The sequence below is a fragment of the Phragmites australis genome, chromosome 4 (assembly GCF_958298935.1).
Source record: "Phragmites australis chromosome 4, lpPhrAust1.1, whole genome shotgun sequence".
Classification (NCBI taxonomy): Eukaryota; Viridiplantae; Streptophyta; class Magnoliopsida; order Poales; family Poaceae; genus Phragmites; species Phragmites australis.
In genome coordinates this window covers 2474491-2498972 of record NC_084924.1, presented here as the reverse complement: position 1 = coordinate 2498972, position 24482 = coordinate 2474491, and the positions used below count along the sequence as shown (strand labels likewise).

At 50.3% G+C, this 24482-nt stretch overlaps 4 protein-coding genes across 4 annotated transcripts; 1 reads left to right on the top strand and 3 right to left on the bottom strand.

Annotated features, from left to right (window-relative positions):
- Positions 1–4219: 4219 nt before the first annotated feature.
- LOC133914000 (protein MIZU-KUSSEI 1-like) lies at positions 4220–5137 on the bottom strand. The gene has a single exon (XM_062357167.1). The coding sequence runs from the start codon at positions 5135–5137 to the stop codon at positions 4220–4222; it is 918 nt and encodes a 305-aa protein (XP_062213151.1).
- A 567-nt stretch (positions 5138–5704) lies between these two features.
- On the bottom strand, positions 5705–9164 carry LOC133915171 (peptidyl-prolyl cis-trans isomerase CYP22-like). The gene is made up of 7 exons (XM_062358230.1): positions 8819–9164; positions 8671–8694; positions 7825–7912; positions 7448–7540; positions 6637–6669; positions 6317–6373; positions 5705–6028 (listed from the first exon to the last, which is right to left on the bottom strand). The coding sequence occupies exons 1-7, from the start codon at positions 9019–9021 to the stop codon at positions 5918–5920; spliced, it is 609 nt and encodes a 202-aa protein (XP_062214214.1). The 5' UTR covers positions 9022–9164; the 3' UTR covers positions 5705–5917.
- A 518-nt stretch (positions 9165–9682) lies between these two features.
- Positions 9683–10331, top strand: LOC133915172 (splicing factor 3B subunit 6-like protein). The gene has a single exon (XM_062358231.1). It carries the CDS (start codon positions 9759–9761, stop codon positions 10149–10151), a length of 393 nt encoding a protein of 130 aa, XP_062214215.1. The 5' UTR covers positions 9683–9758; the 3' UTR covers positions 10152–10331.
- A 1478-nt stretch (positions 10332–11809) lies between these two features.
- Positions 11810–13417, bottom strand: LOC133915173 (uncharacterized). The gene is made up of 2 exons (XM_062358232.1): positions 13092–13417; positions 11810–12073 (listed from the first exon to the last, which is right to left on the bottom strand). The coding sequence occupies exons 1-2, from the start codon at positions 13301–13303 to the stop codon at positions 11986–11988; spliced, it is 300 nt and encodes a 99-aa protein (XP_062214216.1). The 5' UTR covers positions 13304–13417; the 3' UTR covers positions 11810–11985.
- Positions 13418–24482: the final 11065 nt, after the last annotated feature.

The following is a 24482-nucleotide window of genomic DNA, read 5'->3' as shown; positions in this document are numbered from 1 at the left end:
TCGAGGCGCTCGTGGGGGTCTACGTCGATGAAGAACCAGTCCCGTCGCCACTCCTCCCACTTGCTGCGCAGCACCTGGGGAATGTAATGATCCCCCAGGCCGTCCCGAAGCCGAAGGTTGCAGCACCCCGCGACGTCCGCCGTGGAGTGCCCCCTCTTCTTCCCCACCGGCCGAAGGACAAAGAAATGGCGAAGCAGCGTCGCCGACGGCGCCACCCCCACAAACATATCGCAGAGGTGCGCGAAGATCGCCAGCACCACCACGGAGTGGGGGCTTAGGTGCACCAGTTGAATGCCGTACGTCTCCAGCACTTGAAAGAAGAAGGTGGAGAATGGCGGCACCAACCCCGCCGCCACGAAAGATGTGAAGAGGACGATCCGCCCAGGGACGGTCGTCGCCGGCATCAGGCTCGCCGGCGTCACCACCACAGCACCTGCTTGCCCCTCCGGCACCAGCAGTTTCTTGATCTTGTCCGCCGCCTCCTCGTTCCTCAGACGAGACTCCGGCAAGATGCTGTCCGAAGCCTTGTCCCGGCGTCCTCCTCCGACCCTCGTCGTCTCAGCAAGAATGGAAGGTGTTTTGGTGGTGGAGAGAGAGAGGGAAGAATGCTCCGGTCACCTGAGAATTTTCTAAGGGCTTCGGAGCACGAAGAAAACAAGAGCAGAAGTGCAAGAAAGCGTAAAGAGGGGGACGGATCGATCCCTTCCCCCTTTTATATATCTCAAAGTTCAAAAATTGCCGCCCAAACGGTTCGCTCGGCGAAGCGTCGCCTCGATCGACGCAACCGCCAGGCGAATCTCCCGCCGATCGTGCGATGTCAGCGGCTGCCAGGCGTATTTTCCTCGATCTGCGCGGCGACCGCGCGTACCGCCCGTACGGTCATCATACCCTTCGGAAGTTGTGTGGACATGCGTCCACTCGTTTTCCCGCTGGGTCGTGCTTAAGGTCTGGGTCCGCAAGGGCCACCTCCCAAAGGCCTGCCATGTGGCGTCTGCACCAGCCTCGGCCTCGGTCGCGACGAAGGGCCCATCCGCAGTCTCCATCTCGTCGCCTGTCAATGGGCCCGGGGGCTACTGTCGGTGTATTAGGAACCAGGGGTCCCTGAGTCCCGAGACCGGGCCGGCCATCCGCCACGTGTCACCATCCCGCGAGGTCCACCCTGCAAGATGAGAAGAAACTAAGTCCCGGGAGAAGGTGCTCGGGGCCGCAGCCTCTGGTTCCCGAGCACCCCAGTTCCCCGATGACCTGCAGAGTCCAAGTACCGGGAAGAAAGTGCTCGGAAGGGTTCTCACTTACCCCTAAGTACTGTAGTACCCCGATGATCCAAACAGCCAAGTGCTCGGGAGAGAGTGCTCGGGGCTGCACGTGGCAGCTCCCGAGGACTCGGTTCCCCGAAGGTCTCACCCAAGTGCTCGGGAGAGGGTGCTCGGGGCTGCACGTGGCAGCTCCCGAGGACTCGGTTCCCCGAAGGTCTTACCAAAGTGCTCGGGAGAGGGTGCTCGGGGCTGCACGTGGCAGCTCCCGAGGACTCGGTTCCCCGAAGGTCTTACCGAAGTGCTCGGGAGAGAGTGCTCGGGGCTGCACGTGGCAGCCCCCGAGGACTCGGTTCCCCGAAGGTCTCAGCCAAGTGCTCGGGAGAGAATGCTCGGGGCTGCACGTGGCAGCCCCCGAGGACTCGGTTCCCCGAAGGTTCGCGCAAGATCGTCCGACGACCCGAAGGGTCCCATCGGCGGGGTGTCAGCCAGTCAAAGGCCTAATGCCGCATTTAATAGGCACGCGCGGCCTGACATCCTGACATTCTCAGTTGCCCACGCCCTAGTGTCAGACCCTACCATGCTTTGGCAGGGGGGCGTGGGTCCATTAAATGCACGGGTACCGTCCCGTTTTCATTCGGGTGCCTCGGGATAACGTTGCCAGAATCGAAGCGCTCCGCCTGCCACCCTGTCCTGGCAAAAGGACAAGACAGGGTGGGCGCACCGGGCACCTCTATGGCTGCCCGGTGGGCCCTCTTAATGGCGCCGGAGGACATCCACAGTGGCGGGTGGTCGGATGCACGCCGCATTTTTCCACCGCCCCTGTCACTTCGCCAAGACGGAATGATGACGCCTTTCTTCGTGGCACCTTGGCATTCGCGCCCCCTCTTTCCCATTCAGGATAAGTCGAGGTCGGCGCGCCTATAAAAGGAAAGGATGGAGAACACATAAAGGGCAGGCGAAACCCCAGACCCCAGACGACAGAAAAACCCCCAGTTGATGATTCGAGATTAGAGGCCACGCCAGATCAGACGAGACGGCATAAACAGGAGACATAGAAGAAGCGCGACGAACACGATAGAACAAGAACATCGCAAACAAGCTCGAGCAGAGCTAGAACACGGGAGCCTCAAGCTCTCTGTAGACAGCACACCCTTGTAACCAGATACATCATTGAAGAATTCCTTTCAAGGAAAGATATAGCACTCACACAGGAGTAGGGTGTTACGCCCCCGTGCGGCCCGAACCTGTCTAAACCCCGGTGCATCTATCTTTTTTGCACTAGGTCGATCATCCCCCACCACCAGCCACTGCATTTATTTCCGTTCCCATTTATTTCCCCGACGAGCTCGTTCAGGATCATCCCCCCGGCCGAATCTTTAAAAAAGGGGTCTCTCGGGATCCCTGCGACAGGAGTTCATCCTCCGACAGCCGCACGTAGTCCCGAGCACTCTCTCCCGGAATTTAGCTCTCTTGGTCGTCGGGGGACTAGGGTGCTCGGGGGTGACCGTACACCTTCCCGAGCACTTAGATTTCGTGGATCATCGGGGAACTGAGGTACTCGGGGGCCACCGACTGTGGCCCGAAGCGCCCTCTCCCGGGACTTGATCTATCTCACCTCGCAGGAGAGACTCTGCGGGATAGCGCCATGTGACAGATGGCTGGTCTGGCCTCAAGATTCGAGAATCCCCGATTCCTGATACACCGACAATGGTGGAGTAAGATCAGCTTTTTTTCATAACTTCACTACGTCTGTCAATGCATGTAGACACATGTGTATGCAAATTAATAATAACATATCATGGTAAAAACGAGCACTTATGTTATATGCACACGTTTGACGAATTTACCAGCAGATGCGATGATAAGTGGTAATGGCATCTTGTGTATGGATGGTGGATTGGACGGGTAGTGGTGAGATAGCCGGGTACCAACGAGGGCACTACCAGCAGCATGTGGTGGTAGGAAAACGATTGTTAACAATATAATCCATACACTGGTGTGCGAGAGAGAGGTGATCACTGGTTAACAGAGGCTGAGGAGGCAATAGAGACAACGGTGTTTTAAAGAAGATGTCCACTTAATACCATTACTATGCTAAATATCTCTACCCTTGAGATGAATATGAAAAGCGACATGTTTTCATATTTCTATGGTATAAAATACGAGTTAGTTTATATATCGCCTCTTCCCTCTACTTTACTCATAACTAATAAAAACTTTAGAATTCGAGTAATTTACCTATTTTTGTCATCTATCATCGTCCTTCAATCTCCTCGTCTCATTACCGACTATGAATATGTGACATATTTTATTATTAAGAATAAAGAAGAAATTATGAGAGAAATTATCGGATAATCTCTCTCTCATTTTTTAATTCCATCTAAAAACGACTATGGCATCCTCCCGACGTATTCATTCGATGTCGCTCCTATGACACATCCGTATTTACATATATTAAGTTTGTATTTGATGTTAACACGTATAAAATTTATGTTTTTATTACAACGTAAGGACAATTAGTTAATTCATACTAAATTGAACATTACCTAGCACGGTCTACAAATCAACTAATGCAGTCATAAATATCTCTGGGTGTGATGGTTGAGTCTATTAGTATAACTCTGCAGTCTGCTCATCATAATTCAAATCCTAGTGTGCAGGTTTTATACACACGAATATTTTCGGTGGAAAAATCTTATAGGAACGTAGTTTTAGCCATACTTAGCGTATGTATGGTACGCGTGGGTAGTTGCGTGTGCGCCTAAGGAAAAAAAGTTCAAACAATGCAGTAACAACACTTGAAAGGGCAGATATATGCATCCAAATATATAAACTCGGACAGATACAATACAACTAGTGTTACAAAGCGCTTGAAAGGGCAGAGGTTTGACCCAAGAACTTCTCTTCCATCCACAGGCCCTCCGGGAAGGTAAAATAGTGCTGAATAACACGAAGAATACTGTCTACACCCTGACGAAGAATATGCTCAGCTCCGTGCCACCGCCGGCGTCCCCCTCCGGGCTGACCATGTAAAACGACTCCGAGTCCTTGCTTCCGATCACCCTGTCGAATCCCGCGCGCATGTACGCCACCTCGCTATCCGCCTCAGCTCCGGCCGGCGCGTCCACCACGTCCCCCGGCAGCACCCCGGCGCCCACCGACACCGTGCTCAGCAGCTGCATCACCGCGAGATCGCCCTCCGTTGCCTCCCGCCTCACCGCGTACCCCACGCGCCGCCCGTTCACGTACGCCGTCCACATCGCCTCCTCGAGCAGGCTGACGTTGCCGTCGGGTGGTAACGAGTTCTTGGACTTCTTCTCGCACTCGAGGGCGATGCGGACGTGCCCGCCAGAGGAGATCTCCTGCATGAGCTTCCCCGTGGGCACGCCGAGCTCGAGCACGAGGGACGGGAGGCTGCCGGGGCGCTCCTGGACGGCGAAGGTGATGCGCGCGCGGCGGTGTCCGTAGAACGTGCCAGTCACGCGCGCGCTGCCGCCGTGGCCATCGTGCGGCTTTGTGTAGCGCCGCGGGAGCGCGGACGCCGGGCGGCAGACCGCGGGCGCGATGGGCAGCGACCGGAACAGCGCGCGGATGGCGCGGAGCGCCCGCGACGGCTTCTGGACGGCGGCGGGTGCGCGCTTCTGCGACGCCTCCGACGACGGCTTCCGGAGCGTGATCTCCGGCCGCGGCGTGCGCGGCGTGGCCGGCGGCGGGGTTGACGTGCCCGCCCCGCCAGGCGTGCGCGGCGAGGCCGGGATGGCGCACTGCGGTGTGGAAGAGGAGGCCGGCGCGACGGCCAGGCGGCTCGGGGTGCCACCGATCGTCGGGGAAAGCGGCGGCGTGGCGCGCGACAACGGACTCGACGGCGTCGTGCGCGGCATGGTTGCCAAGCAGGAACTGGTGGGATGAGGTGCAAGAGGACGTGGTGAAGATGTAAGGAATTCTTGGGGTCTTAAAAAGCTGTGTGCAACATAATGGCATGCACGTACGAATGTAGCGACTTGCTCGTGATTTGTTAATAATGTCAAATTTCAAAATCAAGTACATGCATAACTTGTCATCCCAGATTACGTTAATCCTCGTGGAGAATGTTCTGTTAAGCATAATTATATATACCAGAATTCTTAACCCGTGTATCCCTTGACTAAGACGTTTTTTACTCTTGCATTACATCACAATAATAATGAAATGACACAATCACACAATCACACAATCTTCTCGATCTGTTCCTGTTATCGTGGAAAAGGTCAGAACAGGCATCAAGAAGTATGTTGCTTTTGTTTCCCCATTCCCGGTGACAGCCGGAGGCCAAACGCTGTCTGCTTCATGAATAATGGTAGCATACCGTACGTAGAGTGAAAAAAAAACTCCCTGATTACTAAAGGAGGAACCATAGGATCAAACATGATCAGCACAACATAAGACCAGTTACCAAGTCAAACAAGAACACAAAGTCAAACAAGAACATAAATTCCTTGTTTCAAATATTATTCTACAGATAGTGTACGCACAATACCCCTCGATCAGTGTAAATTTTGAAATGGTTCAGTACTTTCAGCAATGCTCTATATTGTTTTCAGTGCTACAGCACTTTCATCAACCAAACAAGGTCTACATCAGCAGGGTCAAGAGTCCACGATTAGCTGCATTCAATGATGAAGCTACATTTCGCCACACTCACTTATAACGCAGGCAAGCTTCGGTCGGTTGTTCGGTCCAGTTGCAACATTTTCAATCTTCCTCACAACGAGCAGACCGTCTCCAAGAACTCTCTGAATTGATCAAACATGACAATGCGGGGCATTAAACTCACATAGTGATAGCTCAAAAGAAAACGAAAAAGGAAACACAAGGCCACCACCTAGATTTGCAGTCTACATAAAGAACCTTTGAAACATAACATTTGATTTTTTTTTTTGGCTCACGTCTTATTGTCTACAGATTAAATCAATTCTATGGTATCATGTTAACAGGTGTATCCACTTGCCCTAATATTCTAAAAACCAAAGTACCCTAAGGGTTGGTCGCAAAAAGGAAGCTTTTGAATTGAGTAATCTTACCCCAAAGACCACATGCTTGTTGTCGAGCCAGTCACACTTTGCACATGTTATAAAGAACTGCAAGCACATAAAAAGAAACCAAGGTTTTAGTCAGGTATTATAACTGGGTGGAATAGACAAGAAAACACAACTAGAATACACTGCCCTTTTTTATTCTTAAACACGACACTGAAAGCAAAAGCGTTGTCAGCTGAGTACCAAAAATACACAATTTAAGAACAGTACTACGGTACTTAATAAGATTAAGTCGAATTTATTGCAAAATAAATTTGTAGTCATGCATAAAGGCTTTCAAGCAATTATTCAAAAGATGAATGTACCTGAGATCCATTAGAGTTAGCTCCACTGTTTGCCTGTAAAAAAGGGGGGCAATTACTGAGTGTTGACAGCTTATGAGATATAAGCTAACATACTACTGGAACATCAAACATGCTGTGAAATAGAAACGAAGTGCCATTAACCAGTTATGCTGAAAAAGAATCATTTTAGATAAGAAAATAAAAGACAATTGTTGGTCCAACAACATCTTAGACGTAATCAATAAAACGAGGTAATCGAAAAATTCAAAGTGCCGTTAGTATCAATGTAGCATCAGTCATGGAAAGGAGATCGGTGACAGACAAAACAGTCACCGATCAGGCAGTCACCATGACTCGCCTAGAAATGCTAATCTAGCCTACTGTAACTATCGCGAATTTTGAAGAACAATAATGAGAAAAAAAAGGTAGAATCGAAGGATAGATACAGCAAGTACAAAATGCATTAGAAGCACTCCACCTAATTATAGAAGTTGGCTAATACAATGGATTGGTTATAGAATATGTTAAGAAATGGCAACATATATATGGTGCACTAACTTTAGATCCCACAAGTTAAGCATATTCACAGTGTAGGGGGCTTACTCATTTCTTATGCTCACCTGATGATCCACACTCCCAAACAAAAAGTGACAATTGAGAAGATATATGTGCAACTATAGAAGGCAGGGAACACAAGGAAGTTTAAGTACAAGTCTAACTACACTCAGTCCAGAGTCCAAGCAATAGATCCGTTGCAAACAAAGAGAAGATATAAAATGTAATATCTTCTGGCAGCATTTCAATTGAAAATTCAGGTGGAAAGAAAGAGTACCATTGAGAGCAGTCCAGGCCCAGTATGCTTTGCAATAAAATTTTCATCGTCAAATTTGGTACCGTAGATTGATGTGAATCCAGAACCATCATTCTGGAGGACATAAAACAGTGGGCTTTAGTTTATACTGGATATCACATGAGTTAGTTCAGATTTCTGATTGGAGGTTACTAAAACAGTAGATCACTAAAAGTAAAATCTCCAGAAGGGCCCAAAGCAAAATTGAACAATATATCAAATTCTCACTCAAGTTTTGTTGCCTATTATAAACATACATACATAAATACCAAAAGCTTAGTTCTAGGATGGCATCAAGTTAAAATTTATGCTAAGTAATAAAATTGATGGTTGCAGCTACTAGTGTGTGGTAGACAAACCTTCAAGAAGTCACCACCCTGAATCATGAAATCTTTGATCACTCTATGGAACTGACAGCCCTTATACCCCTGTGGCAAAGCATTTTTTCTGCAATCAACATCGAAACTAAGAATTAAAAATAATAATAAACTGGACTGAAGTCTGCGAAATAATTTCATAATTGCTGGAGCAAGTTTGTGCTTGCATCCTCACCGATCAAATAAAAATCAACACCAGCTAAGAAAATCACAAAGAACCCAATTTGCCTAGACCAATTTACAATCCTGTCATGTCATCCTGTGTCACAGTCACACTATCCATCTCCCAGTTACAGCTTTAAAAATGTAATTGTGGCATAGGAAAAATATTCTACCTAGTCCCAGAGCAGTGCTATGTCACCATGTCACACTTCCTCACATTATCCAAAAGACCCATACTCATACCCTTGCTTACCCGGTTACCCCAACATCAATTTCACAAAACATCAAACCACCACAAGAGTAAAGCAAGGAGCAAGGAGCAACGATTACTACCAAACAGCAAAAAGCAATAAACTAACAGGTCCGAAAATAGAGGTGGCCCAAGTCCCAGAAAATAGCCCCACCCCAGGCTCAGATTTACACCAATCATAACAAACAACAGAAGTACAGAAAGTTAGCTCTTCCTTGGCTCCTTCTATTCATTCCTTTCCACGGAGGATAGTTTCCCAACCAAATGACCAAGCTACCCATAATAAATATCCGTAAAGTAGCAATTCTATGACAAACTAATACAATTAAGCTAAACGGTTTAACATGGAGATTAAGTCGAATTTGCAGAATTTGTCCACAGGCCAGGAAGATAACCAATCGCCGTAAGTTTCTTACCTGTGCTCGCCAGTGCAGAACTGCCTGAAACCAACAAAGCAACACGATTCAGATATCCATCAAAGAGACAAACGTGTCAGCAGCACTGCGGCAGAAGGAAACAAATGGAAACTAGGGTTTCATCGTAGCCCGGGGTTTAGGGAAGTACCTGAAGTTCTCAGCAGTCTTGGGGGTGATGTCGGCAAAGAGCTCCATCTTGATGCGGCCAGCGGGGATGGAGCCGATGGTCACGTCGAAGAATACTACCGGGTTCTTCGGGTTCGGCGGCCGCTGGTGCCAATCCACCGCCGACGCCGTCACCGACGGCGGCGTGGGCCCCGCCGAGATGGCCGCTCCACCGGAGGACGCCATGGCGGTGTTCGGGGGATCCAACCGAGACCGGATTACCGGAAGAAGCTTCGAGAGAGGTTGAGGTCGCCGCCGGGGGTTCACAGGCGAGCTGACGAGACGCAGGCGGGCTCTGCTCGCGTTTATGCTCTATAAGATTCGTGACGGAAGGTTCGATCCTTGACGCCGACATATGGGTCCCACTTGTAATTGGAGGGCCACAGGTCGGTGGCCTTCTGCCCAAGTCGGCAACCAAGCAACCCAATGCACCGTCTCCACCTCCATTCCATTAGGTGACGTTTGGATTGTGGGAAAAAAAGGTGGGAATGGGAAAAATGGGGAGAGGAAATTTTATCTCTAGTTTGGTTTTAATGAATGGGAAAAGACTAGGGTTTTAGATTGGAATAAGATCAACTTATTTTTCACCTATCCAAAACTAACTGGAGGAGTGGGTTTTAACTGAAAAATAAGTGAGGGAGCTGAAAATGCATATGAAATTATGATTTTATCTAAAAAGATATCCTGATTTTTTCATAAATAAGGATAGTATAGCCACTTAAAATTTTATTCCCTGTCTCTATGTCCCTATCCAATGTATAGCAAAGTATGGAATGAAATCTCGTATGCCTATCCCATACCCTCTTCTTGTCCGACCTCATTTGCCATTCCGTTTCCCAAACTCTATCCAACCGCCACCTTAAGCCCGGCTACACGCAGCACGCAAACCACCCCCAAATCACCAAACCCTAGGCGCGGCGGCGATGGCGGCGGTGAACCTACGGAAGGGGAACGCGCGTCTCCCGCCGGAGGTGAACCGTGTGCTGTACGTGCGGAACCTGCCGTTCAACATCTCGAGCGAGGAGATGTACGACATCTTCGGCAAGTACGGCGCGATCCGGCAGATCCGGCTGGGCAACGCCAAGGACACGCGCGGCACCGCCTACGTCGTCTACGAGGACATCTACGACGCCAAGAACGCCGTCGACCACCTCTCCGGGTTCAACGTCGCCAACCGATACCTCATCGTGCTCTACTACCAGCCCGCCAAGATGTCCAAGAAGTCCGACATCAAGAAGAAGGAGGACGAGATCACAAGGCTCCAGGAGAAGTACGGACTCGGCTCCAAGACCCCAGGCCCCGGCTCCAGCGACTGAACTTCTGGGCGTATTGCCTCAGCACCTAGCACTGGGTGTAACGAGAAGAGTAATCAGAGGGAACGAGTTGCTAGTGCTGTGCTATGTTGCATCCAATTTTAATAATTACTATGTGTTGTTATGCAGTGACAATCAGTTGAATAGATATGTGCTTGCCAGGAGCCTTCAAGTGTGCTTCAATGCTTGTTCCTTGTGCGGTTTTCTTTTTGCGATGGGAATGTTTATGTCTACGGAGACAAAGGAAATGTGTTTGCATGCACTTGTGACAAAGTTTCAATTGGTGGTGTGTAGTGAGAGTGGCAAGGCCGGTGATGTTTATTAGTGGTCTCAGTGATTGGGTGGTTCCTGTTTTGGGTATCTTGATATGTGTGATCATATAGTAGAAAGAATTGGGCAGAATGAAGTTAGTATGTCGATGATCAGTGTTCAATTCAATATATGTGCTCTATTCCAATTAGGATGAGGAATTTGAGTGGCCTAGGTATTAGTTTGTAGTCTCTAATCCGTGCTTGCGAGTTCAGGGTTGGATTGATTATTCTTTTGTTAGTTCCTTATGAATTAGTTGTTCAATCAGATGCATGTTTCTGGATAATTCACATGTGTGTTCCCTCAGCAAAACTTAATTCATGTACATTTTGGAATAAGAGATTGAACATTGTTTACGTTTTGGTGCATGTAGTTGGGTTTTGTGGATTTCATCATTTTATTGTGTCCAGCAATGTTTGTTCTGACAGTTGTAGTATCAGGCTCTAGGCGACAATATCAGGTATCATACAATATGTGATGTCGCTGAAATGATTTGGTCCTGCTGAAGCAGTTTTTTCCTTTGGTGGATTTGGAGCATTACATGTCTTCTCTAATCCATTTAACAACGGTCGAGATTGAATTAAGTGTGTTCTGGAATTCCATGGAGTTGTTTGTCGATTCTAATTAAGTTCACCAGTATAATGGCAAGTGATACGACACTGTCAACTGATATGACACTGTAATCCTTAACGCTGAACAATGTTGATATGTGAGTCTGCAACTCTCAGATATTTCTAGCACATCAAAACTGTACTGATTTACAATCTTAAAATCGTGGATCTGAAGGTGCCAAGGGAACTGTTACAGGTTGCTGTGTTGTTGAACAACAAGAGGCAAGATTGCTGGATTGAACAGTCAGAATAAGAGGCAAGCTAACCCTGGTGTTCTGAGTTCATACTGGATGATCCTACTACAAATGACAGATTTTGTTTTGGTTTTAGTGAAGGCCATCGCTCATACTGGATGATCCCTACTTCTGCGAATGCCAGATTTTGTTTTGGTTTCAGTGAAGTCCATTGAACGCAAATATGGCTTCTCCTGCTGTTTATGCAGTCTATTTCTCATCATAAAATGAGACTGAAGTTGTTGGCCAAGGAATCGTATGGTGGCACCAACAAGCAGACGCACAGACCCCCTTTCTTGAAAGGAGAGATGAAGAAATCTTATCTACGAACATTTCTGCAAATTCCTGGTAAACACAAGGGGCAAAATATCGATATCATACATAAACATAGGGGAATTTCGGTGCCAGCAGCCAAGATATAGATGAATAATCCAGTAGGTTATAGCAGAGTCAAGCATACCAGCTTCTTCCAGTGTCAATTAGTTAAAACACCGAATAAGCAAACATATTAAGATAACAGAGTAGTAACATTTGCTCATATTATTCAACTAATGAGTAGTGACTGCAAGTACATGATGATGGTACAGCTTGGTATTCTTGTGACAGACTGGATGCTACACTTGATATCAAATCACGAACTACATAGTATTCTCCGATTTTTATTAAACAAGTAGAGCAGATGCATTATTTTGCACCATTCTTCAACAGGGCAGCTAAACCCAGTGGCCAATTAAACTTCATAGACATCTCTTGCCTAGCCACCTTAGAAGCCCTGCAAAGCATAAATCAGAACTAATGTCAAGTTTGGCAACATGATATTGCACAGAAGTTGACCAAGAATCAAAGACATCAGATCAAACGAAGTGGCACATTAGTTTTTTCAAACAGAAACGCGCTTAAAGATATTGCCAAACCATCCAGGTATCTTGACTAAAGATTTACTCTCTTTACTCCTTTTTAAGTACTTTATCTGAATGAGGGAATCATCATATAAACAAATTAGAATAACAAAGGCACTAAGAGGCAGGTACATAATCAAGATCCTGATAGCTCCAATTAATGAGCATAACATGGAATCACTTAGTCAAGACAATAGGTAAATATCCAATATAGCGTGCAGGTGATTCATTTTACAAAACAAGGTCACGCAAAATGCAAAGGAAGAACTGATGCTCTACCCCATGCCACAACAACGGGTGTAACTCAATCAGCAAGGGGCTACATGAGATCTCATAATGACATCTTTTGCTAGAATAAGCACTGCAATGGCTTGTGAAAAATAAAAAAAGATTCGACATGCCGAGGCAGGCTGCAACTGTGCCCATAACGTCATAAAGGGTGGTATCATAAGATGACTTCTCATAGAACCCCACAAGATCAAATAGATTACAATGGCAGCGCCCTTTAACAAATATGTCTCTGCGATCACAGGTCATCGAAATACAAACTATTGGTTAGGACGTCAGGTTCATTTTACTTGCTGTCTTCTAAAGAGAGGCTAGTAACTAGAAATATTGGTCGAGTACAAAAATACCAAAATGAGTTGTTGGGGAGCACTTGGCATCCTAGATAGTCAATTTCAGGATCCATTATTGATTAAAAAGATATCTTAGCCACCTCAATGCCTACACAACTACCACGGGCAAGTGTGCCGAATGAGGACCAGGGATCCAGAGCAAATCCGACCATTAGCTCTAATTTAAAACCCTAATTCAGTTCGTAATCACTAACCAGCGGCGCGTCGAAACTGCTCGATAACAATAGGGGCATCAAAAAAGAGTCGATCTTACTCCGCGAATGCCTCGGCGGAGGCGGAGCCGCTGGCGGGCGGTGGCGGTGGCGGCGGCAGGTGGAGGCATGAGGCGGCGGCTTCGGCGATGGTGGAGAAGCCCTGGCGCTGCTTGTGCTTGGGGTTAGCGGTGCATTGGATGAAGACGATGCCCCGGCGCTTCACCACCTTGCAGAACCCGCACAGCCGCTTCACCGACGCGCGGACCTTCATCTCCCTTCCCCGTTCGCCCTCCGCTCTTCGCCTTCCTCTTCCTTCCGATTCGGCGAGCGTCGAGTCGACCCGGGTTCTTGGTTAGGGTTTGGTGATGGAACTCGACGTGTCGATGGGCCTGGAGAGTGGAGTACCATGGATCATGGGTCTTAGTGAAGCCCGGCCCACAAATCAGTGGACCTTCTTCTGATACTCTCACGTGCCACCGAAATTTGATAAGAAAAATAAGGCTAGCTCCAGCAGCGGAGGTATCTAGTGCTACAGTATTCTGTAAATTACTGTAACACTGGAAATCCATCTTTAACAGATTCTTTATCCGGTGCCACAGGCTGCTACAGTGTTGCGGAGATGTAGTGGAGACTGTATTTTTGATAGGGTACTGTAGCAACACTGTTCATAGGGCTGACAAAGGGCCGGAGGGAGGAAACAAATTTTGGATGGATCTTACTCTCAAAACCTATGAATTTCTCCATGTAGATATATATATCCTTGTCAAATTCACCATGAAGAAAGTTGTTTTTGATATTCATATATCATAACTTTCCAGACTTGCTAGCAACAAATGTAAGCAAGACTCAAATAGTTATGATCTTTGCACTAGATTGAATGTTCCTTTATAATCTAGTCTAGTCCATACTATTAACAGAAACCCCGAGTAACAAGTTGATTTTTATATCTCTCAATTGAGCCATCTGGACAGGTCTTTATCTTGTGAACCCATTTACAAGATATGTATTTCACATCCTTTAGCCTTGGCATTAAATCCCATATTTGATTTTTTATTTATTGTCTTAATCTCTTCCTCCGTTGCCTTACGCCACTCAGGGTCTTATGTTGCTTCCTCATAAGAAGATGACTCACTAGGTATAGGCACATCAACAAGAACATGATTTGCATATCTCTAGTTGGGCTTAATATAGCCCTTTGAGGATGCATCAACACTCTCCCTTGGTTGAGACACTGTCTTGGTGCCTGCGACGACTTTCCATAAGACCTGACTTTGTAGGTAGGACTCTATGAAGTCATCCAATAGCCATTGTTATGACTATTGAGCTTCTCGCTCCCACTGTTTGCGCCAGCAAGATCCGTCATGGTAGCTAATGTCTGGCGTCAGGTAAGTTTCTCCAATCTCAGTTCACCAATAAGTGTCATAGTCATAGATTGTGCACTGGTAGAGTCTCCCCTTGCGCCTTGATTTTGTACCAAACACAGTAAGCACCATATACTCACCAAAGCCTCTTTCTACAAAGTATTCCGGACCGCCAGCTCTAATAGCAATTGTTGGTAATCAGGATGATATTAATACCCACTAAATTAAGGACATAGACCAACTCATAGAGTCAGTTAGCTCCTTCTAGTTTCTAGTTACTTAGTGCATCGGATCATTTCAACAACAGAGCCGCCTTCTCAAAGATATATCAATTCCCTACTAAGTTAACATTACAGGATTCTAGTAACCTCATAATAAGGGCTTACACATGCGTGTGTAAAACATAATGCAGTCTGATTCCTTATGAAATCTTCAATTTGCAGCAGTATTCTGCTCTACAAATGATGGATCTACAAGGTAGTCTTCTACACACAGGCTTTGTTCAGAGTTGCTTAGCGTCTGGTCAACAGGCACCATCTGCTTATCTTCATCTCCTTCTGTGTCGCCGGCCTCCTCATCAGCCTCTCCCGATTGACGATCTTCCTGCTCAGCAGGGACAACCTGCTTATCTTTGTTTTTGTATTTTTGTTCGTTTTCATCTCCTTTACAGGACACTTTGCAAAATACCCAGTCATCTAGCTGCAGCAAAAAGAAGTTTACTTGATTAGAGCCAAGTCAGCATCTTTGGGATCGACTATCAAGTTTACGATAAAAAAAGAGCACATAGTTTTATGAATCCCAAAAAAAGAAAAGAAAAAAGGGGCCCAAAAACCAATCAATTTGCAAGTTGAGATTACACGAAGCTAATGTAGTGCATCAGTCGATGTCTAAAGGCAATCAACCTACTCAGATTTTACACTGGGCAACAAGTTATAATTCACGCTTCCCGCAAAAAAGAAGAACCTATATATAATTCACGCTATTGTGTCACCACCAACGGCTTGATCACCATTGCATTTCTTTTCTTCTCAAAACGATGTCGAACAGGTCACAGAACTTAGAATCGCTACCGTGTTGTTCCATGAAGGTTCAAACGACAAAGCAGGTGTGTGGTTACGTTACCAGCATGGTTGATCCGTCACGCTCGTGCTGCTTCTCCGGGATGTGGTACTCTTTCATCTTCCAGGCCGTTTGAACGCCATTGGACCGAGCGCCGAGCTCGAAGGTGAGCGCTGTCACCTTCCCTATCACCGCGCCATCGGCTTTGCCACCAACGCGTATCTCCTTCTCCTTGGCGTTGGATTTCCAGGAGCCCACCACCGCCTCGCCGACGGCCCGTGCCGGCCGGACGCCAAACGGGTACCGCCGGTTCCTCCGCGAGAACACGTACCAGCACCCATCCACGCTCTCCCCGCAAGTTTCTGCCAGAAAATAAGGTATGTGTTGGAGATTTTGATATTAATATGTCGATGCACTATTTTTGCTCTAGCTGGTAATCGAGTGTTTGGAATATATAATTAAGCTGGCCTTGGACTGTGTTGGGATGTGCTTGGTAGACATCGAACTCTTTGATGAAGTTGACAGGCATCTTGCTGCCATGGCACTTCATCCGGAGGTAGGCGATGGCCTCCTCGTCTGTCGGCTGGAACCGCACGCCCGTGGCGGTCGTGTCTGCGTATGATGCAGTCGTCTCCTCCATCGTCGCAGCTTCATCCCCTATGCTTGGGTTGCTGCTGGTTGATTGCAGTTGTAGACGTTGCTCTTGGTCGGGCAATGGCGGCGCCGCGGGGTTAGCGCATCGAACCGTCTGGCCGGGTGCAGCTACCGCGACGGCATTGGCTGGTGGCTGCTCCGGTTGCTGGACTTGGCCGCACGTTGCTGCTAAGTTTGTGATCGAAGCCGTCCGCCGGAGTGCAGCTCTGCCTCTGCGGTCGGTGGCGGAATTTGAGGCGGCAGCGACTTTGCGAGGCCGGCCACGGCGCCGAGGAGCGGGCTTATGAGCAGCTTCTTCTTCGGTCCGCGTGTCCGGAACTGGAGGTGCGCGGTGATCTGTAGTTACAGTGGTGGGCACGACGGCAAGGGGCACCGCTTCTACTGGAGCGGCAGCCATCGCCGTGCTTGGCCGGGAGTAGGACGGTTGTGTTTGAATAGCTAACTGTATCTGCACCTGTGGCTCCGGCGGTACGGCTGCTTGCGCAAAGGGTGCCGGAGCAGCACGCGGTTGCAAAAAAGGGGCGACCATGGCGTACAGATAGTCATCGCCGCTTTGGAGCTCGTTGTTGTCAAGGAAGGAGGAGGAAGGCGGGGCAGTAGGTTGCAGTTGCTGCCATGGATGGTGTTGGTGCAGCGGCGATGACGCGGAGTTGGACGCCCAGGACCAGGACGAGGTGCCCGTCGACGGGAACGACGACGGGAGGTAGGTCGGAGCCGTGCCTGCGACGACGTAGGAGGCCGCTGCGGGGTGACCGGAGAGCGATGCATGGTAGCTTGCCGGCTGGTGATAAGCAGCGCCGGCGTCGGCCGCGGGGTGCTGACCGACTTCGCCGTTGGTGACGGGGCTGATGATCACCATGGCGTGCACCGAAGAATTCGGCGTTTCTTCGGCAGAATTCAGGTTGGAATTTTTGTATTTTTTAGGAGTAGCCCCGAGCCCTTTATGCGTCCTGGTCTTGCGCACGGGGAAGAGATCCATGCACGTACGAACGTCGTCCCTTTCCGACGTACTGAATCGTAACTGGCTCTGACATGCATGTTTCCTCACACGTCAGGAGCGACACGAGTCGTAATGGTATTGGTGACGAACTCTGCTAAATATTACTCTTAAAATTTAAAACTTTGTTCAGTATTGGGCCGTGGTGTAAAGTGGATATACAGTTTATCTTAATTATTCAATGCCTAGACTCGATAAGGTTCAAGCATAGAATAAACTGTTTTCCCATCCAATATTTTCTCTCTACTCAAATTTGTACTCACACAAGAAAAAAAGAAGTTAATATGGTAACGCTTTTTCCATCCAAACTGTTATATTACCTCCACTAGCACAATACCCGGACATAGTAACGGTATTCAATTATTTCAAGGACACGACTAAATACTGACTGTGTATGCTATAAGAGGATAGCATGCACACTCTTAATTAAGAAAATATTTAATTAATTACTTTTCTAATTAGGGCAAATTAGCATGACACATGCAGAACACACCCGCGATAATACCTGAGAAAAAGCGAATTTGTCTGTCCACATGCAAAAATTATATGTATTGAAAAAAGTATTTTATATACTATGAAAAAGTATTTTATATGCTGTGAAAAAGCATTTCATCTAACCATCTTTTCTATTTTTAGTAATCCTAACAAAGACTAGCATGACATAGCAGCAAAGAAGAGAGGCACACCCAAGCAGTTCAGAAAATCCAGAAAGCAAATTGTTTCAATTTGAAAAACTCAAATCCGTGTAAACTCATAAAAAACATATTAGTTCCAAATTACAAGTAATTCATGTGAACCAGAAAAGCATATTATGTGAATTTGAAAAGCAAAATTAGCATAACTAGGTACAGATTTGAGAAAAATATTTTGACGAATAAGCAAGTTTTTTAATAGTCATGATCAAGTTTTCAAAAATCATAAGCAAATTATAATGCACACATAAGCACTTTTTTATACGAAGTTGATATTAAAAAAATATATCATCAAAATATACTCAACTGGGGTCTAGTTTTAAAGCTCTTATCGCACGAAACACAATAGTGCGATCGGATTTTAATTTAGATGCTCGGTTTGAAAACTATAGTTTTTTAAAGTTTTGAAATGGATTTGCATGTGAATGACATCAGCAATTTTGTCATATTTCCCTTCTCCATGCATGCAACCAATGACATCCGATGCTGAACGAACGGCTCATCTGAGCGTGCATGCTGTATGATGAGGGCATGCACGCTTGGAATTTAGTCTTTGGGTTATTTCAAATACATGTCCTACTATTACGATGGCATATCACTCAAAAGATGACATATCATAACGATATTTCCAATTGTTTCATCATAAACATAATTATAAATAAAATATTAAATTATTTTGTATCAAAATATAACATGAATACAAATAACAAAATAGTGTAGCACACTATTACAAAATGCATCAACGAGTTGATGACTTCTTTGTAGATGATACTCTTAATTAGTGTACAGGCCAAATTAATACACTCATCATTTCCTAATGTAACAAATATTTTAAGATTACTCCTGGAAAGGCAACGTAGAGTTGACCATACGAGAAAATCAAATTAGGAAGGTAAATTTCAACATGTGAGGTCGTTTGTCCCTGTGCTTTGTTGATGATCATTGTGAAACATAATCTAATAAACATTTTATCGTCAGACGGACACAACGGTATCCAAGGGAGACAAACTCTTTTAAGCATGTTGTCCCAGCACAATCTCAGCATATGGTGTTCCTTTAGAACATTCAAACTATTAACCTTGTCCCATTACACGACCCATTAGGTGGATCAAGAATTCTAAGCAAAATCACATGGTAATTAACCTTTAGCTTAGAAGATGTGGTGGTAGTCCATTAGGTGTGAGAGAATTCAATAATTCTGGAGGATAGTAGTTGGTAGGATCATGCTCTGCAAGATCATACATAGCTATGATAGACCATCTCTTCTTTAGGAAAGCATTGTATAAGCTTCATGTTTATTCAGTCAACGTTCTCATCCCTAGTTGATAAAATAGCTTGAGATGTGATATAATCTGGATTGGACATGTTTGTTGCTAGCATTGGAAAGACTATCAATTAGATCTTCAATGTCAGATTCTGCACCCGTGTAAGGCAGATTGCATTCACTTCAATCAGTTGTTTTCACAATTCTAAGATATTCAATACTCTTCAAGGCAAACAGATGAACTGAGCAGACTGATACTACAACCATTTGAAGTTGTCAACCAACAAGGCTTCTGTCGGAGGATGAACTCCTGTCGCAGGGATCCCGAGAGACCCCTTTTTAGAGATTCGGTCGGGGGGATGATCCTGGATAAGCTTGTTGGGAAATAAGCGGGAACGGAAACAAATGCAATGGCTGGTGGGAGATGATCGCCCTGACGGGAGAAAAATGGGTGCACTGGGGTTTAGACAGGTTCGGGCCGCACGGAGGCGTAACACCCTACTCCTGTGTGAGTGTTATATCTGCCCTTGAAGGGAATTCTTCAAGGATGTATCTGATTACAAGAGAGAGAGACCTACTGAGAGCTTGAGGCTCTCGTGTTCTAGCTTGGCTTGAGCGGGTTTGAGCGTCTGCGTCCTCTTCTTCACACACCACCCCCTTTACGTGTTCTTCATTCTTTCCTTTTATAGGCGCGCCGACCTCGACATATCCTGAATGGGAAAGAGGGGATGCGAATGCCAAGGTGCCACGGAGAAATGCGTCATCATTTCGTCTTGGCGAAGTGACAGGGGTGGTGGAGAAATGCGGCGCGCATCCGACCACCCGCCACTGTGGAAGCCTCCGGGCGCCATAAAGGGGGCCCACCGGGCAGCCTCAGAGGTGCCCGGTGCGCCCACCCTGTCTTGTCTTTCTACTAGGGCAGGGTGGCCGGCGGAGCGCGTCGATTCTGGCAACGTTATCCCGAGGCACCCGGGTGAAACGGGACGGGACCCGTGCATTTAATGGACCCACACCCCCCTGCCAGTGCATGGCAGGGTCTGACACTGGGGCGTGGGCAGCTGAGAATGTCAGGATGTCAGGATGTCAGGCCGCGCGTGCCTATTAAATACGGTATTGGGCCTTTGACTGGATGACACCCTGACGACGGGACCCTTCGGGTCGTCGAATGATCTTGCGCGAACCTTCGGGGAACCGAGTCCTCGGGGGCTGCCACGTGCAGCCCCGAGCACTCTCTCCCGAGTACTTTGGGAGGATCTTCGGGGAACCGAGTCCTCGGGGGCTGCCACGTGCAGCCCCGAGCACTCTCTCCCGAGCACTTCGGTGGGACCTTCGGGGCACCGAGTCCTCGGGGGCTGCTACGTGCAGCCCCGAGCACTCTCTCCCGAGCACTTCGGTGGGACCTTCGGGGCACCGAGTCCTCGGGGGCTGCCACGTGCAGCCCCGAGCACTCTCTCCCGAGCACTTCCTTCCCGGTATTTGGGCTCTGCGGATCATCGGGGAACTAGGGTGCTCGGGAACCAGAGGCGGCGGCCCCGAGCACCTTCTCCTGGGACTTAGCTTCTTCTTACCTTGCAGGGTGGTGACATGTGGCGGATGGCCGGCCTGGTCTCGGGACTTAGGGACCCCTGGTTCTGAATACACCGACAGTAGCCCCCGGGCCCGTTGGTAGCCGACGGGACGGAGACTGCGAATGGGCCCTTCGTCGCGACCGAGACCGAGGCTGGCGCGGACGCCATGTGGCAAGCTTTCGAGAGGTGGCCCTTGCGGACCTAGACCTCAAGTACGCCCCAACGGGAAAATGAGTGGACGCGTGTCCACACAACTTCTGAAGGGTATGATGACCATACGGGCGGCACGCGCGGTCGCTGCGCAGATCAAGGAAAATACGCCTGGCAACCGCTGACATCGCGCGATCGGCGGGAGATTCGCCTGGCGGTGGCGTCGATCGAGGCGACGCTTCGCCGAGCGAACCGTTTGAGATATAAAAGGGGGAATGGATCGGTCCGTTCCCCTTTTTACGCTCTCTTGCACTTGTGCTCTTGCCTTCTTCGTGCTCCGAAACCTTTAGGAAATTTTCAGGCGACCGGAGCATTCTTCCTTCTCTCTCTCTTTTCACCACCAAAATACCTTTCATTCTTGCCGAGATGACGAGGGTTGGAGGAGGACGCCGTGACAAGTTTTCGGACAGCATCTTGCCGGAGTCTCGTCTGAGAAACGAGGAGGCGGCGGACAAGATCAGGAAACTGCTGGTGCCGGAGGGGCAAGCAGGTGCTGTGGTGGTGACGCCGGCGAGCCTGACGCCAGCGACGACCGTCCCAGGGCAGACCGTCCTCTTCACTTCCTTTGTGGCGGCGGGGTTGGTGCCGCCGTTCTCCGCCTTCTTCCTGCAAGTGCTGGAGACGTACGGCATTCAAATGGTGCACCTAAGCCCCAATTCTGTCGTGGCGTTGGCGGTCTTCGCGCATCTCTGCGAAATGTTCATGGGGGTGATGCCGTCGGCGACGCTGCTTCGCCATTTGTTCGTCTTTCGGCCGGTGGGGAAGAAGAGGGGGCACTCCACGGCGGACGTCGCGGGGTGCTGCAACCTTCGGCTCCGGGAAGGCCTGGGGGACCATTACATTCCCCAGGTGCTGCGCAGCAAGTGGGAGGAATGGCGACGGGACTGGTTCTTCGTCGACATCGATCCCCACGAGCGCCTCGAATTGCCAGAGAAGGCGGCGAAACCTCGGCGATCGACGTGGGAGGCGCCGCCGCCAGAAGACGCGAGGCTGAAGCCGATGCTGGAGCGCATCTTGGAGCTGCTCGAGTCCGGGCTGACCTCCGTCATGGTGGTGGCGAATTTTCTGCGCCGTCGGTTGGCGCCTCTGCGAGAACGGGCCCGGCCGAGCTGGTTCTACACCGGGCCGGAGGACATCACCAGGACCCAGATTGGCGCGAGCTGGGATCTGGGGCCGGCGGAACTGCGGGGGATGACAAGGGTAATCACCGGAACGGAGGACATGGGCCGGGCGGAACTCCCGTGGCCGGAGATGGCACTCTGTGCCAACCCCAACCCGGTGGCCATCATGAGGCGGCTGCCGGAGTTCGACGCCCAGGGGCCCGTGGACCGGCCAAGAAGCCGGAGTCCTGAGGCCTCCGAACTCCCCGGGCTGGAGGAACTACTTGGCGAGGAGGTCGCTGGCAGTTCGGCGCAGGCTGGCGAAGGGGTCGCCGCAGGCGGCAGCCGCCGTGCCAGAGAGGAGGGCGCCACTGAAGTCGTAGAGGAGGTGGCGCCGGGAGACCAGAGAAAGCGTCTCAGGGCCCTAATTCTAGTACCGGACTCTCCGCCGTCGCCGACGGCGGCGGCGGCGTTCCCGGTGCTGGCGCCGCGGCTGGTGCGGATGGGGGCTGCGCCGGCGCCAGAGACCCGCGCGGCTGATCCAGAGCCCCGCGCGGCGGCACCCGAGGCCCGCGCAGCGGCCACACCGAACCCCCAGCGGAAGAGGCGGCGGGAGGAGTCTGGACTGACAGCACCGGACCCGGACATTAGGCTCCCAGCGGCCAAGTGGCAGTATCGGTGAGCCTCCTTTCTTGCTTTTTCCTGGGCATTTCTAGCTCGAACTAAGCTTTTGACATTTTTCATCTGTCTCCCGTAGGCCGACCTCGGGTGCCACTGCGCCGGGGAAAGCGCGGGCGCCAAGGCCAGAGCCGAGCCCGCCGGCTGCGCCGACAGAGGCCGGCACAGGAACGGCGGAGGCACCAATTGACGTGGCGGCCCCTGGGAGAAAGGCGGAGGCGGCGGCCGAGAGGAGAGCGCCGGCGGAACCTACCCCGGGCGCGGAGAGCCCGGGGCGGATAACGGTGGAGGTGGATGTTCTGCCGGGGCCAGTGGACAGGGCGGCCGATGTGGGAATGCGGCCGCTGCCTGAGTCTTCGGCGCCGGCGGAGCCTACCCCGGGCAGGCAGAGCCCGGGGCGGATGGCGGTGCAAGGCTCTGCGGAGAGCTCGGCCCCCCTGGAGACACTCTGCGGAGAAGCCTGGGCCCCACCGGTGCCCGGCCAGCTCGCCGATCCTTTCCTGGCCGCCATTGAAGGAGTCCAAGTAGCGGTTGGGCGGCTGGGCGCAGCGGTGAACGCCAAGGAGGGGGAGCTCGAGGCCGAGCGCGCCCGCCTGGCATCGGAGAAGGCGCGGCTGGCGGGCGCCCAGGAGGAGGCCCGCGCGGCGGCCGCGCGGGAGCAGAAGCTCCTAGAAGACATCCGCGCGGAAGCCGCGCGGGAACGAGAAATTTTGAAGACCGCGCGGGCAGAAGCCGCGCGGGAACGAGAAGACGTCGCCCGCTTGGCTGAGGCGTCGAGGCAGCAAGCTGCCGAGGCCCTTGCCAGGATGGGGCAGGCGCAGGAGAGGGAGGTGGCAGTCGCAGCCCGGGAGCAGGCGGCGGAGGAGCGGCAAGCCGAGCTGGCCCGCCGGAAGGGCGCGGCCGAGAAGACGGGCACCGACCTCCAGCGCAGGGAAGACGACCTTCGGAAGACCAGGGAAGAGATTCACCGTTGGGAGGAGGACGTTTCCTTGCAGGAGGTAAACAACGAGCTATTAGCGTCGGAGCTCGATGTTCGGGAGGATTCGGTGACTCAGCAGGAGGACGTGCTGGCCCGGCGGGAGGGCGAGATGAGGCGCCGAGAAGACGAATTGAGTCGTCGAGAGGGCGAGGCTGCTGCTACGGCGGCCGCCGCGGCTACCAGGGCGGAGGAGAATGCGAAGCACGAGGCGGAACTGGCCGCCCGTGAACGCGCCTTGTCCGAGATGGTGGCCAAGACGAAGCAGGCTGCCACCCCCGCCGCAGCTGGCGGTTCTTCCGGTTCGGTCGGGAACCAGGGACTCGAGGCACAGCTGCGGGCCGCCAAGGAGAAGCTCGAGACCGCCTTTGTCTCGCGGGTCAACCTCGAGCATATGCTGGATGACATACTCCGGCGGATGCGATGGGCCGTGGAGAAGGGTGGTCTCGGACGGCTTGTCGACGACAAGAAGGGCGACGGCCCCGCACGACAAGTGTTGGAGCTGCAGCAGGTCTGCGAGCGCCTCGAGGCCCTGCCTTGGGCAGTCCAGGAACTTGCCGCCCGGGAGGGACGTGGCTTGGCACGTGCAGTGGCCGAGCACGTCCTGGCCTGCTACCGAAGCAGGGACCCGAACTTCCCACTGGAGCCGGCGCGGGAGGGAGTGGTCGAGGCTGAGGGAGAGGCCGCCCGGGCAGCAGTCCGGAGTACCACCTCCGTGGTGGCGGCCGGCTTCAGGCGAGAGGTGCCGCCGCCGCCAGCCCCCGGGGACGACTCAGAGGATTCAGCCGACGCCTCCGCCGCCGACTAGATCTTTTGTAGCCTTTGTCTTTCTTTTGCCGTCTCAATGGATGTAAATATTAGGAGTGAACCCTTAGAAAACGCCTTGTAGAT